The sequence below is a fragment of the Fomitopsis serialis genome (genome assembly GCF_022376445.1).
Source record: "Fomitopsis serialis strain Sig1Antser10 chromosome Unknown B0H18scaffold_3, whole genome shotgun sequence".
In the NCBI taxonomy this organism is placed as follows: Eukaryota; Fungi; Basidiomycota; class Agaricomycetes; order Polyporales; family Fomitopsidaceae; genus Fomitopsis; species Fomitopsis serialis.
Window position 1 is genome coordinate 1,142,659 of NW_025954963.1, and position 25,134 is coordinate 1,167,792.

General features: G+C 55.2%; 12 protein-coding genes across 12 annotated transcripts; 9 read left to right on the forward strand and 3 right to left on the reverse strand.

Annotated features, from left to right (window-relative positions):
- The first annotated feature begins 1,702 nt into the window (after nt 1-1,702).
- Nucleotides 1,703-3,530, forward strand: B0H18DRAFT_974098 (uncharacterized protein). The gene is made up of 8 exons (XM_048043976.1): nt 1,703-1,938; nt 1,989-2,023; nt 2,098-2,172; nt 2,229-2,331; nt 2,393-2,475; nt 2,547-2,646; nt 2,694-2,776; nt 2,841-3,530. Exons 2-8 carry the CDS (start codon nt 2,000-2,002, stop codon nt 3,126-3,128), a joined length of 756 nt encoding a protein of 251 aa, XP_047899864.1. The 5' UTR covers nt 1,703-1,938; nt 1,989-1,999; the 3' UTR covers nt 3,129-3,530.
- A 3-nt stretch (nt 3,531-3,533) lies between these two features.
- On the forward strand, nt 3,534-5,786 carry B0H18DRAFT_974101 (uncharacterized protein). Its single transcript, XM_048043977.1, has 7 exons — nt 3,534-3,692; nt 3,755-4,639; nt 4,702-4,718; nt 4,771-5,013; nt 5,065-5,096; nt 5,146-5,237; nt 5,294-5,786. The coding sequence occupies exons 2-7, from the start codon at nt 3,790-3,792 to the stop codon at nt 5,362-5,364; spliced, it is 1,305 nt and encodes a 434-aa protein (XP_047899865.1). The 5' UTR covers nt 3,534-3,692; nt 3,755-3,789; the 3' UTR covers nt 5,365-5,786.
- A 126-nt stretch (nt 5,787-5,912) lies between these two features.
- Nucleotides 5,913-10,670, forward strand: B0H18DRAFT_1113885 (uncharacterized protein; the record flags this gene model as incomplete). Its single annotated transcript, XM_048033042.1, has 10 exons — nt 5,913-6,104; nt 6,143-6,249; nt 6,306-6,598; nt 6,646-6,714; nt 6,766-7,710; nt 7,797-7,949; nt 8,008-8,865; nt 8,917-10,481; nt 10,538-10,591; nt 10,647-10,670. The coding sequence occupies 10 exons, from the start codon at nt 5,913-5,915 to the stop codon at nt 10,668-10,670; spliced, it is 4,260 nt and encodes a 1,419-aa protein (XP_047899866.1).
- A 321-nt stretch (nt 10,671-10,991) lies between these two features.
- On the reverse strand, nt 10,992-13,212 carry B0H18DRAFT_1113886 (GroES-like protein; the record flags this gene model as incomplete). Its single annotated transcript, XM_048033043.1, has 7 exons — nt 10,992-11,108; nt 11,170-11,567; nt 11,621-11,637; nt 11,676-11,821; nt 11,885-11,966; nt 12,077-12,248; nt 13,194-13,212. 7 exons carry the CDS (start codon nt 13,210-13,212, stop codon nt 10,992-10,994), a joined length of 951 nt encoding a protein of 316 aa, XP_047899867.1.
- Nucleotides 13,213-13,623: 411 nt separating this feature from the next.
- On the forward strand, nt 13,624-14,666 carry B0H18DRAFT_1082048 (eukaryotic rRNA processing; the record flags this gene model as incomplete). Its single annotated transcript, XM_048031478.1, has 4 exons — nt 13,624-13,764; nt 13,811-13,941; nt 13,999-14,288; nt 14,377-14,666. The coding sequence occupies 4 exons, from the start codon at nt 13,624-13,626 to the stop codon at nt 14,664-14,666; spliced, it is 852 nt and encodes a 283-aa protein (XP_047899868.1).
- An 857-nt stretch (nt 14,667-15,523) lies between these two features.
- Nucleotides 15,524-16,490, forward strand: B0H18DRAFT_324538 (uncharacterized protein). The gene has a single exon (XM_048037577.1). It carries the CDS (start codon nt 15,581-15,583, stop codon nt 16,388-16,390), a length of 810 nt encoding a protein of 269 aa, XP_047899869.1. The 5' UTR covers nt 15,524-15,580; the 3' UTR covers nt 16,391-16,490.
- Nucleotides 16,491-17,423: 933 nt separating this feature from the next.
- Nucleotides 17,424-18,319, forward strand: B0H18DRAFT_324561 (uncharacterized protein). The gene is made up of 5 exons (XM_048037578.1): nt 17,424-17,770; nt 17,830-17,870; nt 17,934-17,958; nt 18,012-18,105; nt 18,158-18,319. The coding sequence occupies exons 1-5, from the start codon at nt 17,603-17,605 to the stop codon at nt 18,235-18,237; spliced, it is 408 nt and encodes a 135-aa protein (XP_047899870.1). The 5' UTR covers nt 17,424-17,602; the 3' UTR covers nt 18,238-18,319.
- B0H18DRAFT_324570 (uncharacterized protein) lies at nt 18,032-18,807 on the forward strand. The gene is made up of 2 exons (XM_048037579.1): nt 18,032-18,105; nt 18,158-18,807. Exon 2 carries the CDS (start codon nt 18,234-18,236, stop codon nt 18,603-18,605), a length of 372 nt encoding a protein of 123 aa, XP_047899871.1. The 5' UTR covers nt 18,032-18,105; nt 18,158-18,233; the 3' UTR covers nt 18,606-18,807.
- B0H18DRAFT_974125 (uncharacterized protein) lies at nt 18,755-19,042 on the reverse strand. The gene is made up of 2 exons (XM_048043978.1): nt 18,999-19,042; nt 18,755-18,940 (listed from the first exon to the last, which is right to left on the reverse strand). Exons 1-2 carry the CDS (start codon nt 19,019-19,021, stop codon nt 18,805-18,807), a joined length of 159 nt encoding a protein of 52 aa, XP_047899872.1. The 5' UTR covers nt 19,022-19,042; the 3' UTR covers nt 18,755-18,804.
- Nucleotides 19,043-19,442: 400 nt separating this feature from the next.
- Nucleotides 19,443-22,866, forward strand: B0H18DRAFT_1206791 (uncharacterized protein; the record flags this gene model as incomplete). The annotated part of the gene is made up of 6 exons (XM_048036185.1): nt 19,443-19,775; nt 19,871-19,971; nt 20,024-20,258; nt 20,311-20,439; nt 20,492-20,806; nt 20,867-22,866. 6 exons carry the CDS (start codon nt 19,443-19,445, stop codon nt 22,748-22,750), a joined length of 2,997 nt encoding a protein of 998 aa, XP_047899873.1. The 3' UTR covers nt 22,751-22,866.
- Nucleotides 22,867-23,265: 399 nt separating this feature from the next.
- On the forward strand, nt 23,266-24,509 carry B0H18DRAFT_1113892 (Alpha/Beta hydrolase protein; the record flags this gene model as incomplete). Its single annotated transcript, XM_048033044.1, has 4 exons — nt 23,266-23,358; nt 23,418-23,460; nt 23,530-23,715; nt 23,776-24,509. 4 exons carry the CDS (start codon nt 23,266-23,268, stop codon nt 24,507-24,509), a joined length of 1,056 nt encoding a protein of 351 aa, XP_047899874.1.
- Nucleotides 24,510-24,648: 139 nt separating this feature from the next.
- B0H18DRAFT_1113893 (uncharacterized protein) lies at nt 24,649-25,129 on the reverse strand (the record flags this gene model as incomplete). The annotated part of the gene is made up of 3 exons (XM_048033045.1): nt 24,649-24,786; nt 24,841-24,968; nt 25,018-25,129. The coding sequence occupies 3 exons, from the start codon at nt 25,127-25,129 to the stop codon at nt 24,649-24,651; spliced, it is 378 nt and encodes a 125-aa protein (XP_047899875.1).
- Nucleotides 25,130-25,134: the final 5 nt, after the last annotated feature.

Here is a 25,134-nt window from a genome sequence, read left to right on the forward strand (position 1 = left end):
ATCAAGAGCTCGCTTTGGACGAGTGATAATCCAGTGATACTCGGTCCAATTCGACGGTGACAATGGTAAGTTTCATGATCTCACTCAGGCTGCCACCATCACTCTGATGTCAAAGTCCTCTGAGCCTCTGAGCTGCTACTTTTGGGCCACCTAGTTCGAAAGGTGCGTCTCAGGCACTGCTCGCGTCCGTTGGGTGTGCAGTGGTCTCAGGACAAGCTACGGGACCCGAGGTTGGGCTCACGAATGATCAACTTGGAGGTGCTTTCGCGGTACGTCTTACAGACTAGAGCTTTCTGTCCCTCGTGTCGCTAATGATCCTCTCGTAAGTACTCACCCCACCGCCGCACCGCTTTACGCGTAAGCAGTGCAGTGGTAAGGTGCGACCATGTTCTGTCACACGGATGAGATACGTACGCGACAAGCTAATGAGACACCCAGGTTATCTAGTTCAGCACGGCATTTCGGCGCTTTCCGATTCCAATATTACAGGAAGGCCAGTGCGTGCTTAACATGAACACGCGTATCCGACTCCATACTATTTACTATCGTCGAAGCGGGGTGCGCGAATTTTTTCTATTACCATTGCCAGTCTCCTCTCTGAGAGCCTCTTATATGAAGCCTATGCGGACGTCCTTTTGATCCGTTTTCGCTTGACATCGAATGACAGTCATGGGAAATCATCCACTGGTTCCAAGTATACGAGACCATATCATGCGTTCATGAGGCTATGCTATCTGGTCTTAGGGTTCCGTGCATATCCGACCTACTACATAAGTTGAAGTCTTTGAGGTTTGTCAGGATCATATCTCCTTGCGACGCCTTCTACTGTCGCTCTCGGACTCCCTCGACTCATCCACGATGCCATCATACCCTTGGAATATATATGAAAGGGAATTGAGCGAAAAATACTCATGTCACGGCAGGGCGTTATGGAATCCCTCTCCTCATCTTGGCGTCGTCGACTCGATCACCGGTAATGTAGAGATTGGCGACGTAGGCCGCATCGAGCATGGTCAATTCCATCGCCTTTTCAATGCCATAACCGGACATAGTCACTGGACGGTTCCCTCGACATTCGCCGGACTTCCATGGGCGGATATCGAGCCACTCGTCATCAACGAAGAAATAACCCAATCGTGCTTGTACAGCAGCAGCTTCGTAACGGTGAACGTGGACTGTGGAGTGACCGGGTAAGTAACAATACTTGTGGGTAATCATTGTGATTGAGTGCAACGCGCACAGCAGGGGCGGTGCAGCATCGGCAGGCCTATCCCTAAAATGTGCCAAAAGGCGAGGAGCGGTCCTGCAGTTGCCCAAGTACGACATCACGGATCCCACAACTCCGGGCAATCTCCCGGCCAGTGGCAAGAGACTTACCAGGAACAACATCATTCCCGTTTATATAGCTGAGAATTTGAAGGCATGGCACACCTTCGCTCAAGAAACAGCACGCTGGGAGGTCGCCGAAGCAGATTTGGTATTTGTCAGCGGATACCTCGAAGCGAAACATTGGGCAGTGGCTGCATGCACAGACCATGGGTTGGATACAACGGTCTCGATGCGCGGGGGACATGGGCCGCTCGAAGCATCATTTTCCGTCTCTGGTTCGGCTACCTCCTCACAGTTTTTCCATTCGAAGTGGGGACCTTCCGCTCCTACGTCATTGAGGCAATGTATCTTTCTCCATCTCTACAAGGGCCGTAGTGCCAGTCGCAGCCTGAAGAACAAAAACAACCCGTTCTTGTCCTGGATGATACCCCGCAAATTCGTTCCCAGTGTCAATACTACCATCTCAACGGCATCCACGCATAATAGTGACCCCAGCATCAGTGCTTCGCAGATTTCCAGTACCCAGTTGGACGGCGACGGCGGGGGTAGCAGAATTGATCACTGGCATACCAATTCTCAGGCTCATCTTGAGGCGCAAGAGGTACGCAGGTTCGTCATAAATTTGCAGTACGATTTGACACGCCACGGGCAGGTAGAAGATCCGCTGCATATGCTGCTTGACAGTATCCTACAGGTAGATTTTTTATTGGGGTTTACGAGGCGATATCCGAGGTCTCAGGGCTAACGAGGGCCATGCACTGTTGGCAGAACTCACAGGCTGGTGTGGCAGTTGTTAGTACCCATGATCTCTATGAGCTCAGGACTCGACGTGGATTGACGGAGGTATGACACACTTGCCGGTATAATCCAATATTAAACATCTTTTCGCTCCATACTAGCATGTCCGAGTTACGGACGGCTCTGTGGTAGACTCGCAAAACCACTGGCGTGATCCAGCATCTGCAAGTATTGACATTTTGTCTGCAAGTGCTCGAGTCAGAGGTAGATGGGTGGTTCTACAATGGTGAATTAACGATCATGATACTGATGCCACTACTCGTAGTCGGTGTCCTCAAATTGACACCACATTGTGATGATATTTCACAGAGGCTTGAACGCTGCGAGGAATCTGTGCGGCTCTCAGAGGTATGTATCCAATAGTGAAAATAACGCACAGGGCGCTCACGCTTTCATGTTGTTTCTCCTCATACCGGAAGACGGATGCAGACATGATGGACGCAGGACAACGGTCGAATGCAGAACAATTCACATCTTCAGAATCATGTCCACCAATGCGGCCCGCAGTCAGTGAATATGGTGCGTACCGTCTAGCTACAGAACACGGCATGTCATTTCGACTTCAGTTGCTTTAGGTAGACCCATGGACCCGGCATCGCAAAAATCGATGCAGCCTCCTGCACCTGGACTTCCAGTCTCAGCTAGCCATGTGCGTTCAAGAAGACTATGAATGACAGATGTTTTGCTGATTCATCTGTGGGGACATTCAATAGGAGGCATCATCGGGAACAACTGGTCAGAATTTCCTATGTCATTGGGGAGGACGCGGCATCTACTCAGATGACGGGATTGGAGGTGTCATCGGAAGGCACCTTCGAGACTTGCACACCGCGGACAGTATCGGTAATGATCTCGACAAATTTGGCCAGCCTCAAAGTCAAATGCATTGCCCAGGCTGTGGGAAGGTGTTTGGACGATCCGACATGTTGGAAAGACATATATCTAAGTGTCCCGCAAGGGTACGTGCGATCGCTGGGGCAGATTACGATTCACTGACATAATCCCTGACTCCGACCGCAGGGAGGGAGGGCTTTGTCGTGTCAAGTCATGTCGAGTGCTGTGCAAGGGACCTTACCCGTGGGAATGTCTCCCATAACGGGCACATTTCTGATGATATAAGGTAAGAGCTAGCTTCAGGATCCGTCCGTGACTAGCCGTGACTACGTCTCGCCAACAGGTCGCACCCACCCCTGACAGTAGGTCACTGGAGGTCCTGAACTAGGGCCTTCGTAGTTCAAGGGGTCACAGGACACACCCCGTAATTAACTAATGGTCGAAACGCTACTACCAGTAGTGTACAGTGTGTCAGAATGGAATTCGGAGACAGACTGCACCAGACTTGGGACTGGGATGTTGCTCGGAATCGGATGCCGGCGCCGTTTACGATATATAGTAGCTTTGTCATGGTCGCAGTGCTTAGTGAGCTCCGCGGCCCAACCGCGGCCTCACTCTGAGTAGTCTTCGAGCTCGAGTCTGTCCTCCGCCTCATCCAGTGCTCCGAACACCTTGCAGCTTTGGGCGATAGACAGGGGAGACGAGGGAGAGGGCGGACTGTGCGCATCCCAGTAAGCATTGAGCTTGTTCATTGAATTACCGGTACCGATGTAGCTAACAACAGTACTTACAGTCTGAGCGGTTCCTCAATGTGTGGGGCAATACGCGATGCCCGCCATTACAGACCTGCCGCTCGACGTACTTGAGCAAATTATCCTCGAGCTCGACCCATTGGATGTGGCGGCGATCTCGCAGACATGCTCGGCTTTCTCCACGTACATCTACTCATCTTCTGATACGGAAAGACTCTGGCGCACGCTCTACCTGTCCCAGCCTCTGGACGACCTGCGGAAGTGCTATGACCAGCTCGGGAACCCTCACGCTGGCCCAGTAGACTGGATGCGGCACCTGCAACGCGCCATCCGCGCGCGTACTATCATAGGCGACCCTGCGAAGTGCCGACCCGAGGAGCGCTGCATCGTGCTGCAGACACTTCTAGACCTCGTGGGCAACTTACCGCCTTCGCCCAGCTTCCTCAGTGAAGATCTGTCCTTAAACCTCGTATGGCTCGCTGCGTTACTTCGCGGAGGGACGCTCTTGTCCCACGAGCTCTGGGAGCCATCAGAGGAGGAGCGCCAGCTACGATCCCGGCTGCATGCGTACTACGGTCTAACTACCGCCGACTACCGCGCCGAGAACCTCAAGCAATCTCGAGCGTATGTCTACGACATGCGGCGGTATACGTGGGGCAATGACTTTGGTCCGTATTCGATGGACGGGAGTGGGCGTGTCAATTGGGAACATGTACAGGCGGTCCATCATCTCATGTCCATGCAAGTCGTTCCGCCCCAGGAGGATGCTGATGGGGAGCAAACGGTGTTTACGATCTTCCCGCTAAGTCTGCCGTATTGCCAGAGCATCATCCCCGCGGATGTGGATCTTGGTCAAGAGGATTGGGCAGGGGTCGCGGGTTCGTGGCAGTGCTCGTTCTGTTTCTGTGATCATCGACAACTATTGGGTGCGTCTGTTCATTGTCCACCAAGCCTGCGGATTTTTCTAACGTCCACATGCGTCGAATAGTGTTAAACAACTTCATCGTACGTCGAGCGTCTCACTTGCGAACGTATAGCCTTGATGACATTGCCCCAGTTTATCGATGGCGAACCAGAAGGGCCTCAGGGAGACCAACCGTTAACGATGAGTGTTCTAGAGCGCGAGGACTTTGTCGAGGTCTTCCGGACTATCAACATCGAGATACGGGTGATCTCTACGGAGACCGATCCAGCGCACCCTAGTCGCCCGAAAATCAACTGGGTTGGCTCGATCGGCCCGTTTGCAACCATGGTGGGCTCCGTGCACGTAACCCCGGACAATCATATTCGTTGGCATTTCGTGAGTGAGTCGACCCTCCGTCCTCTCTCGGGCGCTGAACTGCGCTCACAGAAGTCTGGGGAACTAGGCAATGCGATGTGGAGGTACGTTCTCTCGTAAGGCGCAGCCGTTCTCAGGCTGAGTCCCCGTCAGCTCGGAGGGCATACAAATAGGCGGCGTGCGGTCTAGCTATGGGATACTGGGTTCGTGGACTACGGTACACCACGAGCCGCATGACCCCGTCGGTACGTATGCAGAAGCTACTTCCTCTGCAGTGCAACTTACTGAGCTGTACGTGTAGGGCCATTCTGGCTGCGGAAGATACACCCCTCTCCTCAACGCGACGGAGAGGCTACTAACCAGGATATCTGACCGATATTTTTGGGACGCGTTGTCGTTCAAAGGCTCTACGGTACAAAGATGTAGAAGTTTCTTTTTGGGCGAGCGTGGTCTCGTTGCCTGAGCAATCGCTATTGCCAGTGGATAGCTGCCACGGAATAATGCTTGGCCCAGTCCTCTCCTTGTGGGACTTGTCTTGATATCTGCGCGTCACGAAGCTCGATATGGAACTCTGAAGCTAGGTGGGGGCAGTGCGATCGCCGAGTGCGATGTTCAAGTATGTCGATGTGAGCCTCAGGAAGCCGATGGATGGTTAGATACACAGTAGGGCATACTAATACTGATAATAAGCAGGTAGTATCACATCAGTTATTGTTACTTATCGGACTAAGTAATCGGTCAATATTTAGATAGCATACAATGACTACTGAGCCATCACATAATGGAAATCACCATAGTGAATGCGCGTCACCAGGCTGCCCGCTACAGCACTTACTCCGTCCTCGCTCGGTCTACTCTGTTGCAACCCTCTACTACATACCGAGCACGAGCCCCTCTGACCGACTCTCAACGGGTGCGGTATGTCTGATCCACCGAAGAAGCCAGGGTCTCTGCGAGACCGCATAGCAGCCTTCGAGAACAAGGGCACGACCGCTGCCCCGCCTGCGCCCACGCCGCGATCCAAGCCCGCAGGTGTTTCCTGGAAGCCCCGCCCGCGTTCCCCTCCCCCTGTGACGAGCGATGATGAGGCACAAGTGCCGCCAAGGCGAGCGGTATGTCCGCTGCAGACGCGAAGGTCAGCATCGGGCAGGGTGTCAGTCTGAAGGAGCGCATGGCTGCGCTGCAGGGCCTCCACGCCTTCGGAGGCGGCTCTGTATCACCTCCCCCGAAGCCCGCGACTGAGAAGCCCAAGTGGAGGTCCGCGGCGGTCGTATCGCCGCCAGCTGTAGATGAAGATGAGAGGGACGAATCAGCCAAGCCAGCCGTAGTGCCAGAAGCGAGAGCGACGCCCAGGAACATGAGCCTATCGTTGAAGCGGAGCATGCTGCTGAGGAGGGCGAAGGACAGGGTGAGCCTGACGCCGAGGAAGAGGAGAGACAACGTCGCGCTGCGATTGCTGCTCGGATGGCGCGTCTTGGAGGCGCCAGAGTCGGGATGGCGCCGCCAGTCTTTGGAAAGAAGCCCGATGTGAAGAAGCAGGGATCGCTCAAAGTCGAGGACGACGAGCACAGGGAGAAGCCAGCTCCGGCTGTCAGCCCTCCAGCAGGTAAGCGTGCTACAACTTCGGTGGTCGCCGGTCTAAGCGATATGCAGAGCCCGCAGTGGTCTCACCGCCTGAGACTGCTTCTATCACGTCCCAGACATCCGACGCAGCTGCGACAGGTATTCGGTCACAATATTGAATGTGATCTATATCGCTCATACTACGTACAGATTACTTCGAGGCTAAGGATCCCGAACACCTCTCCCCTGAAGCAGGTCCTACACCTCCGATCCGCTCACCCGCGATGCCAGTCCCAGCTGGTCCTCGCAGGGCCGCTCCACCGCGTAAGCGCGCCGCGAAGTCTCCGTCGCCTGCCACCGCCAATGTACTGCAGGAGGGAGTGGTGAACGAGAGTCCATCCCCCCTCCCCGATGCTCCAACCCCTGCACCGGAAGTCTCCGCGCCGTCAGTTGTTCAGGCAGAGTCTCTCGGACCCCACGGAGATCGCGAGCCAGAAATTACCGCTTCGCAGGTGGAGGCCGTGCTTGAGAGCGTTGATGTCCCAAGCGTGGAACTGGCCGAAGAGACGAAGGAGGCGCTGGCGGATGCGCCGCCTCCCGTCGCTGCAGGACCCCTCGAGACAGACCAGGCGCCCGAAGCGCCTGTTCACGAGGATGAAGCGGATCCTAGGGCTGCACATCTTGAGGAAACTACCGCGGGAGAGGCGGAGACGCATACGGAGGTTACAGAGCCCACTGTAGTCGGAGTAGAGGAGGAGCATCCAGCCGAAGCAGGAGAGGAGCATCAGCAGGCACAGGAGCATGAACATCTGGAAGCAGTTGAGGAAGAGACAGAAGAAGAGGAAGCGGCGCGACGCAAGCGTATCGCTGAGCGGCTCGCGAAGGCGGGTGGCGTAAACCCTCTGAGCGGACCTATCCGTACTATGGAGTCCCCTCCAGCCTCGCCTTCCTCAGCTCACAGCATCCCAGCATCCGTAGAGCGTCGGCAAAGCCTGAGGAAGGACAGTCATGGCTCCATCGCGAGCGCGAAGTCGGTTTCGTCGCCTCCCGTGCCAACGTCCCCCAAGCCGGAAGTCCCGCGCAGGCAAGGAAGCGTGCACTCGGTGCATTCCCAAGTGTCGGTGGAGCACCCTACGCGCAGAATGTCTCAGGATGGTAAATTCTAACGTTCTCGGTGACACGCAGCAAACTGCGTGCGCCTGCATTGTACAGTAGTGATTGATTGTATTGTTTTCGTGTAGAACGCAGATATTCGGTCGGGGAACCGGAGCCTGTAAGAACGTTTGCCGAAGATATCGTCGAAGAGCCCGAGCCGCATGACCAACATGAGGCTGTCTATGAAGAGCAAGGTATCGCCGAGGAGAGCTACTTGCCGGAGGATACGGGAGATGAACGTGAGTGCAGGCAGCTGGTTTTGGTTTGTCGATGAAACGCATGCTCATATCTCCGTAGACGAGAGTGTCCACTATGCTGATCCTACTCCGATTGAGGAAGCGGAAGCTCAAGAAGAGGAGGCAGAGGACGAAGAGATTCCTCCACCACCACCTCCACGAGTGCATCCAGATGCACGGGAGGCTGCATCGCTTCCTTCTCGTAGCCCATCAAAGCGGCTGTCTGTACCACCTCCAAGACTTCCGCCCCCGCCCCCACCGCCTCAGGACGATTCGGAAGATACGTCAGATGCAGAGCCTGTCAAGCGATTATCAGTGCCTCCTGGCGTACCCCCGAGACCCCCGCCTCCGCCTCCTGATGTGGAGGAACAAGAAGAAGTGCCACCGCCTGTCCATCGTGAGCTCCGTCCACCGGTCCATCCGACAGACGAGGGGGACGGTGCTCGTGAACAATACAAGACTCCGGAGGTCACTCATGTCGTCGTCGATCATCATGAACAGCCTATAATCCACTCAGACGCTGCAAGGGAGGACTATGAAGACAATGACTACCACGAAGAGCTCTACGAGGAACCGGAGTACGAAGGGTATGAACAAGATGACGCTGAAGGTGACGATTCAACAGGAGCGCTCGCGCATCCCTCTCACCGCCAGGAGATCCTGGTACCAGCGCCTGTAGTAAATGAATTGCAAGAGGAAGCAGAGGAGGAAGCTCCTCCTCCGCCTCCTCGACGCCCTTCAGTACATGATCAGCCTCAGAGGGTCACCTCACCTCCTTTGCCTCCGGGAAGGCGGCCTTCTGCGGATCAGGCTTCAAGATTTTCAACTCCAACTCGACCACCGGTTCCTAAGCTTGCCCCAGTTGTTGTCATACCTCCCGCGAGGCGTGAGTCAGAGGTCCTCGACGATTCTCATGGTGGTAAGTGTATGCCCTACCAGTCGTTATACTCCTTATGAACCGTGAGGATAGATCCGATAGACCCTGGCTTCTATAGCCCTCCCAAGTCTCCATCGATCAGAACTCAGCCGCTTCCTGTGCCGACGCCCCCGCCAGATACTCTTGAATTGCCGACGGCTGAAGCGCAACCGGCGGATGAGGAAGAGGAAGACCCGGAACAAGCTCGACGTCGCACCATCGCGGAGAGAATGGCAAAACTAGGTGGCATCAGATTTGGGGCACCTCCGCCACCCCCTCCAATGCGTCGACCCCAACCACCTCCGGAATCACAGGAGAGCGAGGAAGGTGCGCCCCAACAGCAGGAAGGCGAGCAAGAGGATGCCCCGGAAGAGGAAGATGAGTTCGCTCGCAAGCAGAGAATCGCAGCTCGAATTGCCGGGATGGGGGGCATGCGATTTGGGATGATGCCTGGCGCTGCTCCGCCGGTTCCACGGCAGCAAACCAGACCGACCAGTCCACCTGCGCAAGCTGAAGAACAACCTAAGACGCCAACTGCTCCACATCGCATGGTCCCAACAGTACCACCGCCCCCTCCCCCTCCCGAACCGTCTGAATATGACGACGGTGAGCAGATTGAACCCGAGGAGAGCGAGGCTGAGGAAGTTACATATGAAGAAGCGCAAGAAGAAGAAGAAGCGCCGCCTCCTGTGCCGTCTCGAGTTGGGAGACATTCGTCCATTGTGGAAGCTCATCGGCCACCGGTACCCCAGACGTCACGGCCACCAGTACCGCAAGTGCCAGCTCCTCAGCCTGCAAAGCGGACAAGTGTTGGTTCCGCACACGAGCAGCCTGGCTCTTCCAACTTCACCTACCCGCCACCACCGACGAGGCGGCCTTCCATTCCGACACGCGACGCCCAGAATGACTTCGTCATGGTGGGAAATGACGAAGAAGCAGAAGAGCCGCCACAGCCACCGCCGCGAACTGTCAGTTTGAGGAAGGCACATCAGCCGCCTTCACGCACTGCGCCGCGTCCACCTCCCCCGCTTTCAGCAGAGCCACAAGGAACCCCTGCTATCCCTCAAGTCGACTTCGGTGGCGAAACAGATTTGTCGCTTTCCGGTCAATGGTCGGAGGACTCGACAAATTACCCTCCGCCACCGCCGCCGCCTACGAAGGGCGAGTTCGCGCCCCTTTCGTCGTCGCGCTCGGACATTCAACTTACTCCAGAAGAGCTCGTGAAGCAGTGGGGCCGCGTCGGTGTTCAGATTCACGAGACAGCGGCAGTACTATTCGACAAGTCGAAGAAGACACTCGTTGGGGACGGATCGTACCTCGGGTTTGTGACTGCAGTGCTCGGCCAGGTCCCGAACGCCGCTCATCCGGTCCCACCATTCGATAACTTCGGCTACCTCATCTATATGCAGACTGGCGGGTCAGTGCAGAAGAGAATCAGTGATGTGATGCCTGGGGATGTCATTATGATCCAGGAGGCGAAGCTCAAAGGGCACAAGGGTTTGCAAAGCTATAACCAGACAGCCGGTGTTGGTGAACCGCTTTACGCGATCGTGAGCGACTACGAGTTGAAGAAGTCGAAGGTGAGGGTATTCCAGGCGAACCAGCACGTCGGGCAGCAGGTGAGGAGATAGACGTTCGTTCCGGTTAAACCTCGGCTGATGCATCGCGTTTGCAGACCGTTGAATCGGTGAGCTATAGACTGGAGGATCTCAAGAGCGGGTCTGTCAAGGTGAGATCCCCTGTGCTCGTGACGAGCTATTTGCTTATACCCTACGCAATCGTAGATCTTCCGTGTGCTAGAGGCATGATATGTCCCCTTGTTATTGTCTACTACATGGTCGAACTTGTATTTGTACATTACATACTACGGAGGCAGGTTATTCGATTATCAATGAAATGTTCATCTCATCCCGGTCTTGTAGGTATGGTCCGCTGTGCTCTTGGGATGGACGATGGCAATGCATATCTGAGCAAGAAGCTCGATCGTGATGATGAGAATTGGGTATACGGCAAGGTTCCAATACGCTCACAAATCGGGAACTCAGTCGCACCGTCTAGGTACCAGAACATGGGCATTTGCTGTAGTACAAATCCGCTTATCTGTTACATGTTGTTGCTTCCGGGGCGGCCTACTGAGTCTCCTGAGGACGCGCAACGAGCTTAACGTTGCTGACACCCTGCCTTAACTTCTGCAGGCCGTCCGCTACGCCGTGCAGCCCGTGCGGGAGAACTTCCACGGGGTTGGGCTGAGCAGACGTGGAAACGTCAGAGACATGAAGATACGCAGTAGACGGTTTATGAGCATACCTTGATCTCGCCATCCTTCAACCACTCGGTCAGCTGCGAGAACAAGTCGATGCCCAATTGACGGTTCGCTGGCGTATTGAAGTCGCCGAAGACCTGGAAGGCCTTCTTGTCCGCACTCAGCTTCTCTGGCTTGATGGCTAGCTGCACACCAAGCGCGAGCGTGCCTCCGGGCGCGAGGATGTCGTATGCAGCGTTCTGTGTGTCCGGCGAGCCGGCCGCGTCGTAGATGACCTTGATCGGCTCCGTCGTGATCTTCTTGACCTCTGCTATCAGCGCGTCCGCGGCGAGGTTCCGATCGAGTACGTGCGTCGCGCCGAGCTTCTGGAGCCACTCGGAGTTCTTGAGGGATGCTGTGGGAATGATGGGGCCGAAGCCTGAGAGCCTGGCGAGCTGGATGGCTGCGCGATTCTCAGTGTTGTCACTGGGAGTCGCGACGATGGGATCTGCTTACCGTACTGCCCCACGGAGCTGGCGCCAGCAAAGATAAGATGGGCTGGCCTTGGTACCTTCCCCGGCCACCCTCCTCCCAGGGTGGATAGAGAGCAACGGTTCCATTGATAGCCCCTTCTTCCGGATGATAGAGAGCGATGGAAGCGGTGGCGATGGTCTGTGGAACTGTGGCAGCTTGGTCGAAGGATATCTCGTCGGGTATCTGGTGCAGAACACTTCAAATTAGTAGACGTATCAGCGACTGAAGTCGATTGCGGAGGTTCACCTTGCAAGAAGCGTCCACGTAACTAAGCGCATACTGCTGGTACCCGGCGTGCTCATTGATGCCAAATGTAGCCTCAGAGAGACTGGAGAGGTGGTCAGCACTGGGAGCTAGGGTAGCGAGCAAGAAGAGGGGATTCAAAGGTAAGCCTTACACTCGATCGCCCTTCTTGAACTTTGTGACGCCTTCGCCCACCTCCTCAACTGCCCAGCCAGATCAAAGCCAATGATGGCTGGGTAGTTCTTCAAAAACATGCCGAACGCTTGCATCTTCCAGTCGATCGGGTTCGACGCAGCCGACTGAACCTTGAGAAGAATTTCTCCAGGGCCAGGCTTGGGGATTGGGGTGGCTTGAACGGCGAAGACCCCTTGCTTCGCGGTCAAAAACAGAGCCTATTGCTGTGCCATGTTGGTAGTGTCGGTATTGATTGTGGAAATCTGTGAGTGAGTCTGCCTGCGAATGCGTTCAATATAGGGATACGGTTCTGTTCGTGCTACCTTTATACATGACCTCACGGGGCTTCGTTCTCGGATCGACTCGGGCAGCCCAGGCCCCGAGAAGAGTACCTACTACCCACTGTGCAGTCATTAATCCGGCGTTCGGCAGCCTGAACCTGACTGTACATTGCATTGCCACATTAGCACGACATCGCGAACACATAAGTGCGTACCTTCTCATCATTTATCAAATGGACTGTCAATAGTCCCACTGGCAGATCCGTTGGAATTTCAATGCCGGTTGAGTTCGTCATCTTCAACGCAGCTGCCGAGTGGGCTATGAGTCAGACAGAATCACAACTGCCGTATATCTTACCACAGATCAGATCCCTTCACGCTCATCTGGGTCGCGACGTACATTTATCTCCTTCTGTCAATGGCCAGAGATGGTATTGCCATCTACAGCATGCCTCAAGCAAAGTGGCGAGGAGCACCTTGAAGGGTAATTGGAACTAGCCGATAGTGCGTATGTCTTGCTCTGAGCATGATTCAACGCACACCTTGTCTTGAAGTCATACGAGAGCGACCGACAGCATCGAACCCGGACGAATTGCGAGACGAGCGGTATTGGCAATCACGGTAGCTATCATAGCTGGCTCTCGGAGTAAGTTGAGCTGGACGGCACTAGATCATTTAGAACCTCGAATAGCACGCAGAAGCACACGATGATGAAAACCAATCTCCATGCAGTAAAAATATTGCTGCTTGAGCTGAGCAGTGGGAGACAATTCCCGATCCAGTGGACTGTCCCTGATTTGACTATAGTTACGGGGTGTCAACTTTGTGTCAACTATCATCTGTACAAGAGTGCTTACAAAGAGACTGCTCATCCATCCTGGAGGCCTCGTCAAGCCTTGTTAAACGCATGTCGTGGCGCGCCGATCTCTATGTATTGTCAGAGTTGACCTTTCGAACGACGACTTTCGAATTCGTAGTATCATGATGAATGTTCACCAGTTGGTCACCTACGGCCCTACTCGCGTTGGCCTCAACTAACTCGTGGCATGCCTAGTGTTGGGGGAGACGCAGACACAGACAAGTTATTGCTGGCAGTGGACGCAACCTGAACCGACTTGCGATCTGCAGATCGGAGATCCGACTTACGCGGAATTGTGGACCTCGATCACGTGTAACAGGTTTTCCTTCCTGGTGGCTGCGAGTAACGAGCACACAAGCTACCACACCCACTGGCACTATAGCCTATCCTTGCTGCTGCACTCAAAGTCACAGCAATTCTACTCTGCCATGTCTCACTCAAGTGGGTCTGACGCAGAGTCCACGGGACATGTCTCGGAAGAGGAGGTTTTCGCGGTCGACCAGCTCTCCGACGCAGAGTCTGTATATGAGGATGTTGTACCGCAGCAGAAGGTTGAGATCGACAACAAGGCGGGTTGGTTGTATTTCTTGCTGTACCGGCACTGACTGTCACTAGGTTGCTCTCGAACGGATTCGGGAAACCATGAAACTACCCTCAACGCTTCCATGGACAGAAACATTGACCGTGACCTACCCAGAGACAATAGACGTCGATGTAGATGATGATCTCAACCGAGAGCTCGCTTTGTACGTGCTACAGCCCTACTAAGGCATCGCAAACTTACCTCTGACTATCCGTCTCAGCTACAAGCAAGCCATCCACGGTGCACAGCTCGCCAAGTCGCTCGCCGCAAAGCACAGTCTGGCCTTCACACGACCGCCAGATTACTTCGCCGAGATGGTTAAGTCGGACGCCCACATGGAGCGCATCCGGCAACGTCTGCTCGACGAGGGCGCGTCGATCAAGCGGAGCGAGGAGAAGCGGAAGGAGAGGGAAGGGAAGAAGTACGGGAAGCAGGTGCAGATGGAGAAGCTGCAGGAGCGGGAGCGGAGCAAGAAGGATATGGAGGAGCGGCTCAAGGGTCTTAAGCGAAGTGCGTATTTCGTGCCATAATCCTGCGACTAGCTCTCAGTCTTCTCATACGACCTCTAGAACGCAAGGGCGCACTCGACAACCCGCAGGAAGACGACGGCGGTTTGATGTCGCAGTGGAGGACGCCATCTCCGACCGCCCTGCAAAACGCACAAAGGGCGCCGGCCCTGGAGGCAAGAAGTTGCCCCGGCAAGCGCGAGACCAGAAGTTTGGTTTCGGTGGGTCCAGGAAACATGCGAAGCAGAATACGAAGGCCTCCACGGATAACTTCGATGCTAGTAGTGCAGGTCGCGGGAACGCGAGGGGTGGGAAGGGCGCGAAGGGCGCTGCAAAAAGACCTGGTAAAGGTAGACGCATGGCTGCTCGCAGTCGCTCGTAGTGTGTTTGCCCCTGGTCATTCTCTGGATCCATCACTTCTTTTGCCCTGACTTTCTCGTATGGATGTGCGATATGCGTGGCTCCGTTCCCAATCTCGCTGAAAGTTGCCGGTCAAAGACCCAGCGCGCATATCTCACTAATGCTTGAACATCTCCATCTGACTCTTGGATCGGTGGGACGACTAGCAGCGTACCGGTGCGCTTGTCGTGACTTACAGTACTAGTCATCTCTGCCCGTTGTGGTGACAGTGAAGTAATTCGGAGGCCAGCCACGCAATGCCGTGGGACGCAATATGTTAGGGGAAGGCCTTTACTGCCTCAGCAATTGGGCCCATACCCTTCTGGGCGATGTAGAGAGTACCCTTACCGACGAATAGGATCTCAAACTCTATGCGGACAAACTCATCGGCACCGGTACTATTCCACTGCCTGAATGTGAGATAGACAACTCCAGTAAGATCGCGAGAGCACAGTTGTTTGGGTAGAGGGTTCATCCCAGGGTGGCCAAGTCGAGTACTCATCTTGATGCACACGCTGGTACTAAACGGGAGGCTCAGCTATTGTGACTGTCAAATGTACAGTATACGTACATGCAGTACTTGCTAATAGGTCTGTCTTGTTGAAGCTTGAAGCTTGAAGCCCAGTGAAAACCTACAATATTACCCACAATTACGAGCCATTCATATCGATTAGAGCTCCACCCAACGACGGTAATCGACCGCGATGGCCATTTTGCCCTTTAATAGATGGTCTGTTCATTCTCCTCGATCCGCGTCCATTAGCTACGTATCACGGTGCATTGCAATCGATTACTGTCATTGTACGGAAAGTGTCCTTGTTCTCGCGCAATTCACGCTCATCCGAATATAATGCCATTTATTTCCGATTTATTGTTACAATCACCCGCCCGATTGAAATGCACTACACTCTTCTGCTATCCCTACCGTCTCGCCCGCCCGTTTGTCTGCCCGCTCGCCCACCTCCTCACCTACCTGCCTGCGCGTTCGTCGGCCGTATCTGCGCGCTGGGCATTCGCATAGTGCGCCTGCGGTCGCCGTGCACGCGGTGCCCATCCATGCCCTGTGCCCGTCCCCGCCCTGCACCCTTCTCTTTGCGCTCTCGCCCGCCCGCTCTCGCGCTCACCCGCTTGCCCACGCACTCGCCCGTCCGCCCACCCGTTCGTGGGCCCGCTTGCACCTTCTCCTCGTCATCCCTGAGCCTGTCGCTCGTTCGTCGGCCGCGTGTGCGCGCAGGGCATTGGCTCTGCGCGCTCGTGGACGACGTGCGCGTCGTGCAGCAGACGGGCAACTCGCCCGCTGGTCTGCTTGCCCGCCTATTCGCTCTTCCGCCTGCATGTGCGTTCGTCAGCATGTCTGCGAGCTACCCCTTGACTGCTGCCCACTCACCTTGCCCATACCTCTCCTGCCTGCCTGCCCACTCGCTCGTTTTCTCGCCAGCTCACTTACCCTCCGAATGCTCACCCACTCACCTGCTCGCCCTGCTCGCCCGCCCGCTCGCTCGCCCGTCCGTTCTTGCGCCCGCTCGCCCGCCTGTTCGCCCGGCTGCCCGCGCTCGCGGTCGGCGTGTGTTGCCGCCCGTGCGCCCTTCCGCTTATCTGCCCGCCGTGCATCCGTCGGCCGTGCCTGCACAAAGGGCATTGGCCCTGCGTGCTCGCGGTTGTCGTGTGCGTTGCGCTGCACGTCGTCGCGTCCTGTGTCTGCGTTAGTGCGCTCGCTCGCATGCGTCTGCACTTACCTCGATGCCCGCGACCCGCTCGCCGTCCGCACGCCTCCCGTCCGCGCCCGTCGCTGATCCTGCGCCCGCCTTTCCCGCGCGTGCTCGCCGTCCCTGTGTCCACCGTGCTCGCGCATAGGTCTTGCCCTGGCCCTGGGGCGCTCGTCCTCACCTGTTCGTCACTCGCGTGCCTACGGAGGTACACCGGCTGCGGGGGTAGGCCCGCCGCCTGCAGGTCCCGCTTCACGATCTCGCGCGAGTCTTGCATGTATCGCGCGCGTGCCCTCTGCATGCGCTGATCCACGTCCGGAACGTCTTCTATCGTCGTCATCGTCGGCCCTGTCCATCCGTCGGGCGCGTTTACATGCTGGGAGCTCGTAGTGGTGCTCGCGAGGGCCTGTGCTCGAGCCCCGTCGTTGTTGAGTATTGTGGCACGTAAAGTGAAGGGAGGGCTCAGAGGGAGGTGAGGCAACCTCGCGAGCGCCACGTTTGGGCGTTCGCCGGGTTGCCTCTTTTGGCAGCACCACCGCGGGTCGACACCAACACCGCAACACCGGACGGCGGGTACACGGTAGTAGCGGTGTGGCCGGCTATGCACGACGCGTCGATGGGCAGTGGGGTGCAGGGACCAACGACGACGGGAGGGTGGGCATGGTAGTGGTACGGAGTCAAGGAGACTTTGACGACGACCCTGCAAGGGACTGAGTCAATGACGTCGTGCTTGGACAGTGGTCATGGGACTACGACGCCGCGGCGGGACGGGAAGGATTTCAGGTTTGGTGAATTGGCGAATGCATTTGGGCGGCGGGACTTGGGGAGACTGTCGCCATTTGGGTACATGCCAAATCGTAAAGGCAATTGATGAGCGCGAAACCGAGGGTTTGAATGTTAGCAGACGACACTGAACATACAGAATTCTACGGTAATAGATTGTCTGACAGTTCCTTGACAGCTCACGCTGGTAATCAGTGGCAATCGTAGGTAATATTGCACGTTTTCACTGGGCTTGAAGCTTGAAGCCGGACGATATGTATGAACGAGCTCGAGATTCTCACACAAACGTAGGCTTTCGAGAAGGTGCTACCGGCCCCCCGATATCCGGGCCGACGTCTCGCGGGACCACTGCGCAAGCTCCCAATCTACCTCCCTCTCCTCGACCACCATCTCGTTCAACCTACACCGCCTGCCGTAACTGCTTTTCAACATGTCCAGTGTCTCGCCTCCACCTTTCACCAACGGGTACGCCTCTCCAGCCCCCTATCTCGCGGCGTCTCCTCCACCAGCGAAACCTACTGCACACCCGAAACCCAAACCTGTTAATGTATTCTCTAACGATGGCTCGTTCTTGGAGCGTTTCCAGCGTATAAAGCAGGTGAGATCCTTGACTGATATGCATCGTTACTTATCCTGACCTTGGAAATTCGTGCTTAGGATGAGGAAGAAAAGAAGAAACAAGAAGAGAGCCTAGCGAAGTGAGTCTGCGACGTCAGACATCTCATCGCTAAGGATAATGCTGACTTGTGTTCCTCACACAGGAAACGGGACTTCAATGAGCGCTTTGTATGTCCACTACCCCTCTGTTTGTATGACCCACGCCTCACATATACATGCAGAAAAGACGGGGCAAGCGCCGTTCTTCTGATGCTACGAACTCAGAACCTGCCACAGAACACACCGCGAAGAAACTGAAGGTGGACGCACCTATAAGTGAGTACCTCATGCGGGCTATCTTGTGCTGCTGAATCCCTAGCCTCCGTAGACCAGTACGAGAAGGAGGTGAAGAGCTACACCGCGAGCCTGAAGGACAACGGGGCTGGTGTACGGCCATTAGTGAAATGACGAAACAACGCACCATGAGTGTCGACAGCTACCATTCCACTCGCATATTGCGTCCACACAGATGGGCTCTTCTATGTCTAAACATATACAGCAATTGTACTATACGCATGTCTCACCCAGCATTCGCAATGCATATCAGACCTTCAATGTGCTACACATACATATCATGCGTGCATCTTACGACAAACAGGACATTCGACGTGTTGCACAACATAGCCATTAAGGTCGACTCGGTATCGCCACGCAGGTGCATTGCACCGGATAGACAGACAATTTGGGATCAAACGATGCGTGCTCAGGGTGCTCACAAGAACCATCCGCATGTTCCTATAGCGCGACCTTTGCTTGTTAAGCTACTCGGTCGATAAGACTGTGACCTGCGATAGGGCGTGGCTCGAGAGGACTTCTCAGGGCAGCGAATGCCGAAGGCGTCGTCACGAAGCATCCCTCGGTCGTACGATACGCATTGGAGTCTCGCTAGACGGGAATGTCTATTTCGCTGCCTTTTTACTCTCCATGAAGAGCACCCGTGCCTTGACTGATGTGACAAAGGCTGAGCAAACCAATTCAGACAGCGTAGCAAAGCATACGCGCACCTTTTGGATCATATTTGACAGCGGAGAGCTTGGGTCCTACTCGCAGTCGTTGTGTGGTGTAAAAGTAACCAGTTTTGGCCGAAGAGACCATCCGGACAATGGCTGTCCTACATACTCCAAGCTTCAGCCAACAAGCAAGGAGCCAGCAAAGCACAAGACGCCTACCGTGCCTTCGACTTGGCCGCCATGACCGTCAGCGACAACTCCGGTTCCGGGCGCGCGAGAACTGTCACACCAGGTTGGCTTCGGCACGTGGACGTGACACGCTCGCGGGATGTCACAGTCGCGTCCATCTTGCCGCTGTGGCCGCCACAGGCGTGCCTTCGCAACCCTTCACAGTCACCCACCTGTCCCCCCTCGTCCCCCCTTCTCCTATGCGTGCATAACGCACACAACCCCCAGATTTCAACGCGTCGACATACTCGACGGGTTTACACGGTGGCTGGAGACCTCCCCTTTGTCACAGCACAGACCAGTGGCCCCTGTTCGCTCAGGTAGACGAAATCTCACATACGTAGGCGCATACACCCCGGATAGCTGATTCCCAGGTATACTCACAGAGAAACAACACAGAATTGAAGCCACTTCGAATATTGATGCGACGCCACAATGCCTCCGGGGACACCGTACGGCTCGTTTGTTAAGAACTACCGAATTCGCGTCGACGATTTCGCTGGGACGACGGAGAAGGTCGCACTGCACCTTCTGTCACACACGCATACAGACCACTTGACTGGGCTGTCCGCTCAGTCATTCGGGCAGGTGGTCGTGTGCTCGCATGATGCGAAAGAAATGCTATTGCGACACGAAGTGCACAACGAGCGCGCTCTGAAGGATATGGACTTGCGGGCAGAGAAGATCAGAACGTTCAAGCACCTGAAGGTAGAACCGAGGAGGTTTCAAGACGGTACGGTCTACTACACAGGCTCAAGGGACCTCCTGGTCAGTGCCTTTACAATTCCCGAGCAGTCTTATTCAATAATATTGCTCTGGCTAAATGTGTGGCTGTGATGGCTCACCGACGTATGTACCCACAGAGAGCAGTTCCCTTGAACACACCCACCAAGGTCACACTCAGCGACGATGAACACATCGTTGTGACTTTATTCGATGCAAATCACTGCCCAGGCGCAGTCATGTACGTCAGAAGGCAGAACACGGCAGTCTAGCTACTCACGACCTCGGACTAGGTTCCTCATTCAAGGCGACAGAGGCACGATCCTGCACACCGGTGACTTCCGGGCGGAACCGTGGTTCCTGGAGTCGTTAACGAGGAATCCGCTCCTCCAGCCCTTTCTGGCACTGCCGGACGCAATGACGGGAGAAGCAACAACAAGAAGGAGGTCGAGCGTGGTCTGTCAGACGCTTGATGCGATCCATCTAGACACCGCATGTCTCCTAAGTACAATTAATGTGCCCGCGAAGGTGAGCAGACAAGACGAACATTCCTCACCATAGGACTAATACAGGGGCTTAGGCTGAAGCGACTGCGGGATTAGTCTCGCTAATGTCGCTGCTTCCATCGACGACACTGTTCTTCATCAATTCATGGACCTGGGGTTACGAAGACATTCTCAAAGCCGTCGCACGCGCGTTCGACAGTCAGGTCAGGTGAATCACACCTCATAATGACACCTCACTCACATGGATGTGTCCAGATTCACGTCGACCGCTACAAGCACAGCGTGTATACGAGTATCACCGGTGATGCTTTTCTGAAGCATATCATTACAGCGGATGCAGGCAGCACGCGGTTCCACGCCTGCGAACGCTTCAACCGGTGCGAACATGTCAGTGTCGACGGGAATGGCGGGCGCGCACCCACCGCTGCGGCTAATGCCGGGCCTAGCCTGAGCAGCGCCGGGAAGCACGTCGTATACGTCAACCCAGTCACGATGGGTACCGCGGGGTGGGAGCTGTATGTGAAGGACACCAGAGAGAAGATTCAGTCCGGCGAAGTTATCAACCACTTGGTAAAGTTCACCTTGACATTTTGTTGCAGACACGCCTTACTGACGCTCTGCTGCTTACAGCTCGTTCCGCTCTCACGACATTCCCCTCTTCCCGAGCTGCGAGCTTTTGTGTCCCTGTTCAAGCCCAAGGAGCTCATTCCCAACACCCTCGACCCGGCGCTCAAGGGCCTCGACTGGGCGTGCATGCCCGAGATGTTCTCCGGCTGCCTTTCCTCGGAAAGCTCTACGGCTTTCAGACCTGAAGCAGACTGTTATAGTGTCGATATGCGCGAGATGGCCCACGAGCTCTTCTCCGACGAAGATGCTGGGGCAGACGTCGCGCTCAAGAACCTGGAAGGCGACGGCGCGCGTGAACTTGCCGACCGGTGGGCGGATAGTGGAAAGTTTAGGCGGAAGCTCGCAGTGATGCATCAGTACCTCAGAGGGAAGGATCGCACGGTCGTGGAGCGGATCATGGAGGGAGGAAAGGATGCAGTTCTCGACTCCGAACCACCTTCATCGGACGCAGATTTTACCAAGCCGGTTGCCTCTGCGAACGAACAGCAACCTCTCAAACCGAAGCGGACCTTCGTAGGCCGCGCCACGGCTGAGGAGACAGCGCGAGCGATGGCGCGTTTGCGCTCGATGCCTCGTATCTTCACCGAGCCGGGCAGTGACGAAGACACCGAGGATGAGGACGCCGAAGAGCAGAGAGCAAGGACGGCTCACCAGTTGTTCGCTGCGCAAGCCGGCATCTACGATGATCCATTCGGGGCCTCTCTCCGAAGTTCATCGCCGCTCCTGTCCAGTCCGCGGGGTACGCCCAAGAAGCGAGTGAAGAACGAAGGCTCGCCTCATACTTCAATTGTTGCCCCCGCTGGACTTCTCGCGACACCCTCGTCAAAGGCCGGCTCGCAAGGTCATTCGTCGAGGACACCACGACGAACACGCCTTTCCCGACCTGATGGCCCCGTCCCTCCTGTCTTCCACAAGAAACATCCTCATACACCACCAAGCGGTCAACATAGCGTGTCCGCGAACACGATGGAACGACGATCCGTCGAACTAGCCACCCAGAGTCCTCGTAAGCGCAAGGAACCACCTTTGCCTACTTCCCTCACAGAGCCACGCACACCTTCCACATCTCACAACCGATATAAAGCACCAGTGACACCCACTTCTGCAGCTCGGCCCGTAAAGTCGCCTCGACACAGCCCCAATTCGCCCCTGACGAATAGACAAAACCTTACCGATCGCCCGCCTTGTTCATCTCCGACTCCTACAACCACAGTCAAACGACGTAAGCTAGAGACATCCGTCGACCACACAAGACTCGCAGCCTGCAGTTCGGTCAAGCCTAAATCGTACACAGCACTCACTATATCTCGGCAACCGACGAAGGACCCACTGCCTGCCCTCTTCCCTGCAGCACCGCAAGTCAAGACCAATGATGAATCGGAAGACGACTCCAGGCAATTCCGCAAGCTATCAGCGAAGAGTACGTTCATGTGTGAGCCTTCCGGCCAGGCGACATCTATCAACGACCCGCAAAAGGCAAAGAAGCTAGCATTGAGGCTTGAACGCGAAATCACAAAAGAGAAGCTCTTCCAGGCCCGGCCAGACCTTGCGACCAAAAGGTACATCGTCAAGCGTGAGCGCAGACTGTCTCGTGCACAACGTGAGCCGGGCGATGTGCGGCAAATACGTGGGCTACGGTCCGAAGCTACAGCGTGCACCGAAGAGGGCTTGAGCGTCCGTCGGTCTGCCAGCAAGTTGTACACGAGCACAACGCGAGTTTTGAACCAGCTACCATCGCAAGACCATGAAGCCGATGGCGCAGCTCAGATCAACAGAGAACGCAGCCGTTTACTAGCGGAACAGTTCAAGCAAGAGATCGCCAAGGGCAAGAGACCCGGCCTGGTCATTCCGCGAATGCAATGCCTTGAAAGTCAAGAGGAGACCTAGCCAACAGTGCACAAGGACGATTCTCCCAGTATTGTTATTCAATATGTATGCCTTAGTAGCGATCCTACTTACCGGCGCGACCGTAATGGTAGTACTTACGCATTCCTGTGGTAAGTTACTAAGTACTTATAGTGACCGTGACGTCACTCCATCCAGTCCGCTCGTGGCCGTGGGCCTATCCCGAATAGGAAAGAATTTACAACTCAAGTTCAACTTGGTGTAGTTCGACATGAACACAACTCTGCTTCATCCTACGAGGTCAATGGGCCTCAAAAATTGCCGATGTCTGCATCTATACGTCTTTCATGCCTCTCACCCGTTCGAGCACCCCCTAAACGGCCTCTGACACCTCGTAGAATAGTTCACAATCACTGCGATCATGATCAGGTTCAGGTTAGAAACTCACATTGGATACCGACGGGTGGTAGGAGAGCGATGTACGCTCACCAACCAAGTACACTACCGCTGGTGAAAGCCCGGGATGCGATGCTGCCAACACTCATCACTGCGGGTCCATGTTCAGGCTTCAACCATCCTCAGAGACACCTTCGGTATGGCTCGCAATAGCTGCCTTCTTCGGCCTGCCCGCTGCGTTGTGGGCTTACAAGGTTGGTACATCGGTGGACAACCGTCTACTATGCAATACGATAACGTTGCTCTTCCGCAGTGCTTAATGATGGTGGTCTTTCAGCGCAAGATCATCTATATGGGTGAGGCTCTTCCTATACGCCGGATTTATTCGAGATTTGTCTCGAGGGGAAGTCTTACATCGCACTTAGGATATGTACCACCTGGTGCAAGGACAGAAGAATTAGGCGTTGAGACACCTGTGCCTAAGGGACTGAAGTGCGAAGAAATACGCATCCAAAGCGACAAAGGAGTCACCCTGTATGGAATTGACGTCCAGAAGGACGTCGAGCAACCATCGCCCGACTCTCGGCGGATAGTTGTCATTTATCTACAAGGTGGGTTCTGCAGGTTTAGTCACAATTCACGCGATTGACGTATGCTCCCGTTATAACTAGGTAATGCCGGGAACCCATTATCCCGGCTTCCCGTCTTCGAGACACTGCTTCATGGTGTACGACAGCCTGACAGGGCGACAAGACAACCTCCTCTCGATATCTCCATCGTCGCCGTCGCACCTCGTTCCTACTGGAAGTCATCCTCCCGTACTCCGACACAGCGTGGCCTCCTCGCCGACTACACCGCCGCGCTCTCCTACGCCACCCACCGCTATCCCGACTCGACCGTGGTCCTGTACGGCCACTCACTAGGCGGTGCCATCGCCGTCTGTCTCGCTGCATCGCTAGACGCAGATGACTACCCACGTCCACGGATTCATTCTCGAAAACCATTCTCTTCCATAGGCGGCATGGTGCAGGCGCTGTACCCCCAACGATGGTTGCCGTATTGCTACTTGGCGCCGCTCGCGTTCGACAAATGGGACGCAGTAGCTTCCATCCGCGAGATGCGTCCACGGTCCCTTCTCGCACGAGTGTCGAGAGACGCGCTGGTCCTGCTCAGTGAGAAGGACGAGGTGGTGCCGACCTCGATGGGTATGGAGGTGTGCGAGGCCATGCAAGATAAACTGGTAGCAGAGAAAGGAGCTGCCTCCGCTGCGGACGGGTCGTGCCGACAAGTGATCATTCGCAACGCTCTACATGAACGTGCCTGGGTAGAACGACAGTGGTCTCGGAGATGGGAGCGTATCTCAATGGCATCTCGAAGCGTGACAAGGCATCCTGATATCGACTAATGCTACAAAAGTAAGTTGTTGTATCGAGAGTCCGGTGTAAGTAGAACAGAGTAGGTGGTGGTGTACATGGCGTAGGCGCCTTCAACAATATATGTGTGGATCAGGAGCAATGCAGATGCGCAAACGGAAGATGACAAGATCAGAGCGCCCCAGCCCACTGGATAAGAGCAGCCAAACGAGTATTTGTCTTGAGGTTCGGAAACGACGATAGGCAGCCATGGACCTGTTGGCAGAAGGATGTGTACTTCTCCCGCTTGTCTGAGTCTGCCGGCAAAGACTTGACGGACATTAATACGCATCCTCCATGTCAGTCGAATGATTCAGTCCTTACCTGATATATATTCTGCATAGTTGATAGCATCGTAAGCACAGATCCCACACATTTCTCCCGCATGGCGACAGTCTTCGGCTCCTGATCCTGGTTGGTTAGAAGATGATGCGATAGGTTCGCGACGACCTCTATCGTACCGTCAGCCAAGTTACATCACACACTAGAATAAAATCTTACTCTGTACAAAGGGCATCTGCTTGTTCACGAAGTCTTTCTTGTGATCTTGTAATCTGCCGAGTCTGCGTCCAGCGAGCACGGCATGTCGTCCAGGAGGGATGTCGTAGGCCATCGATC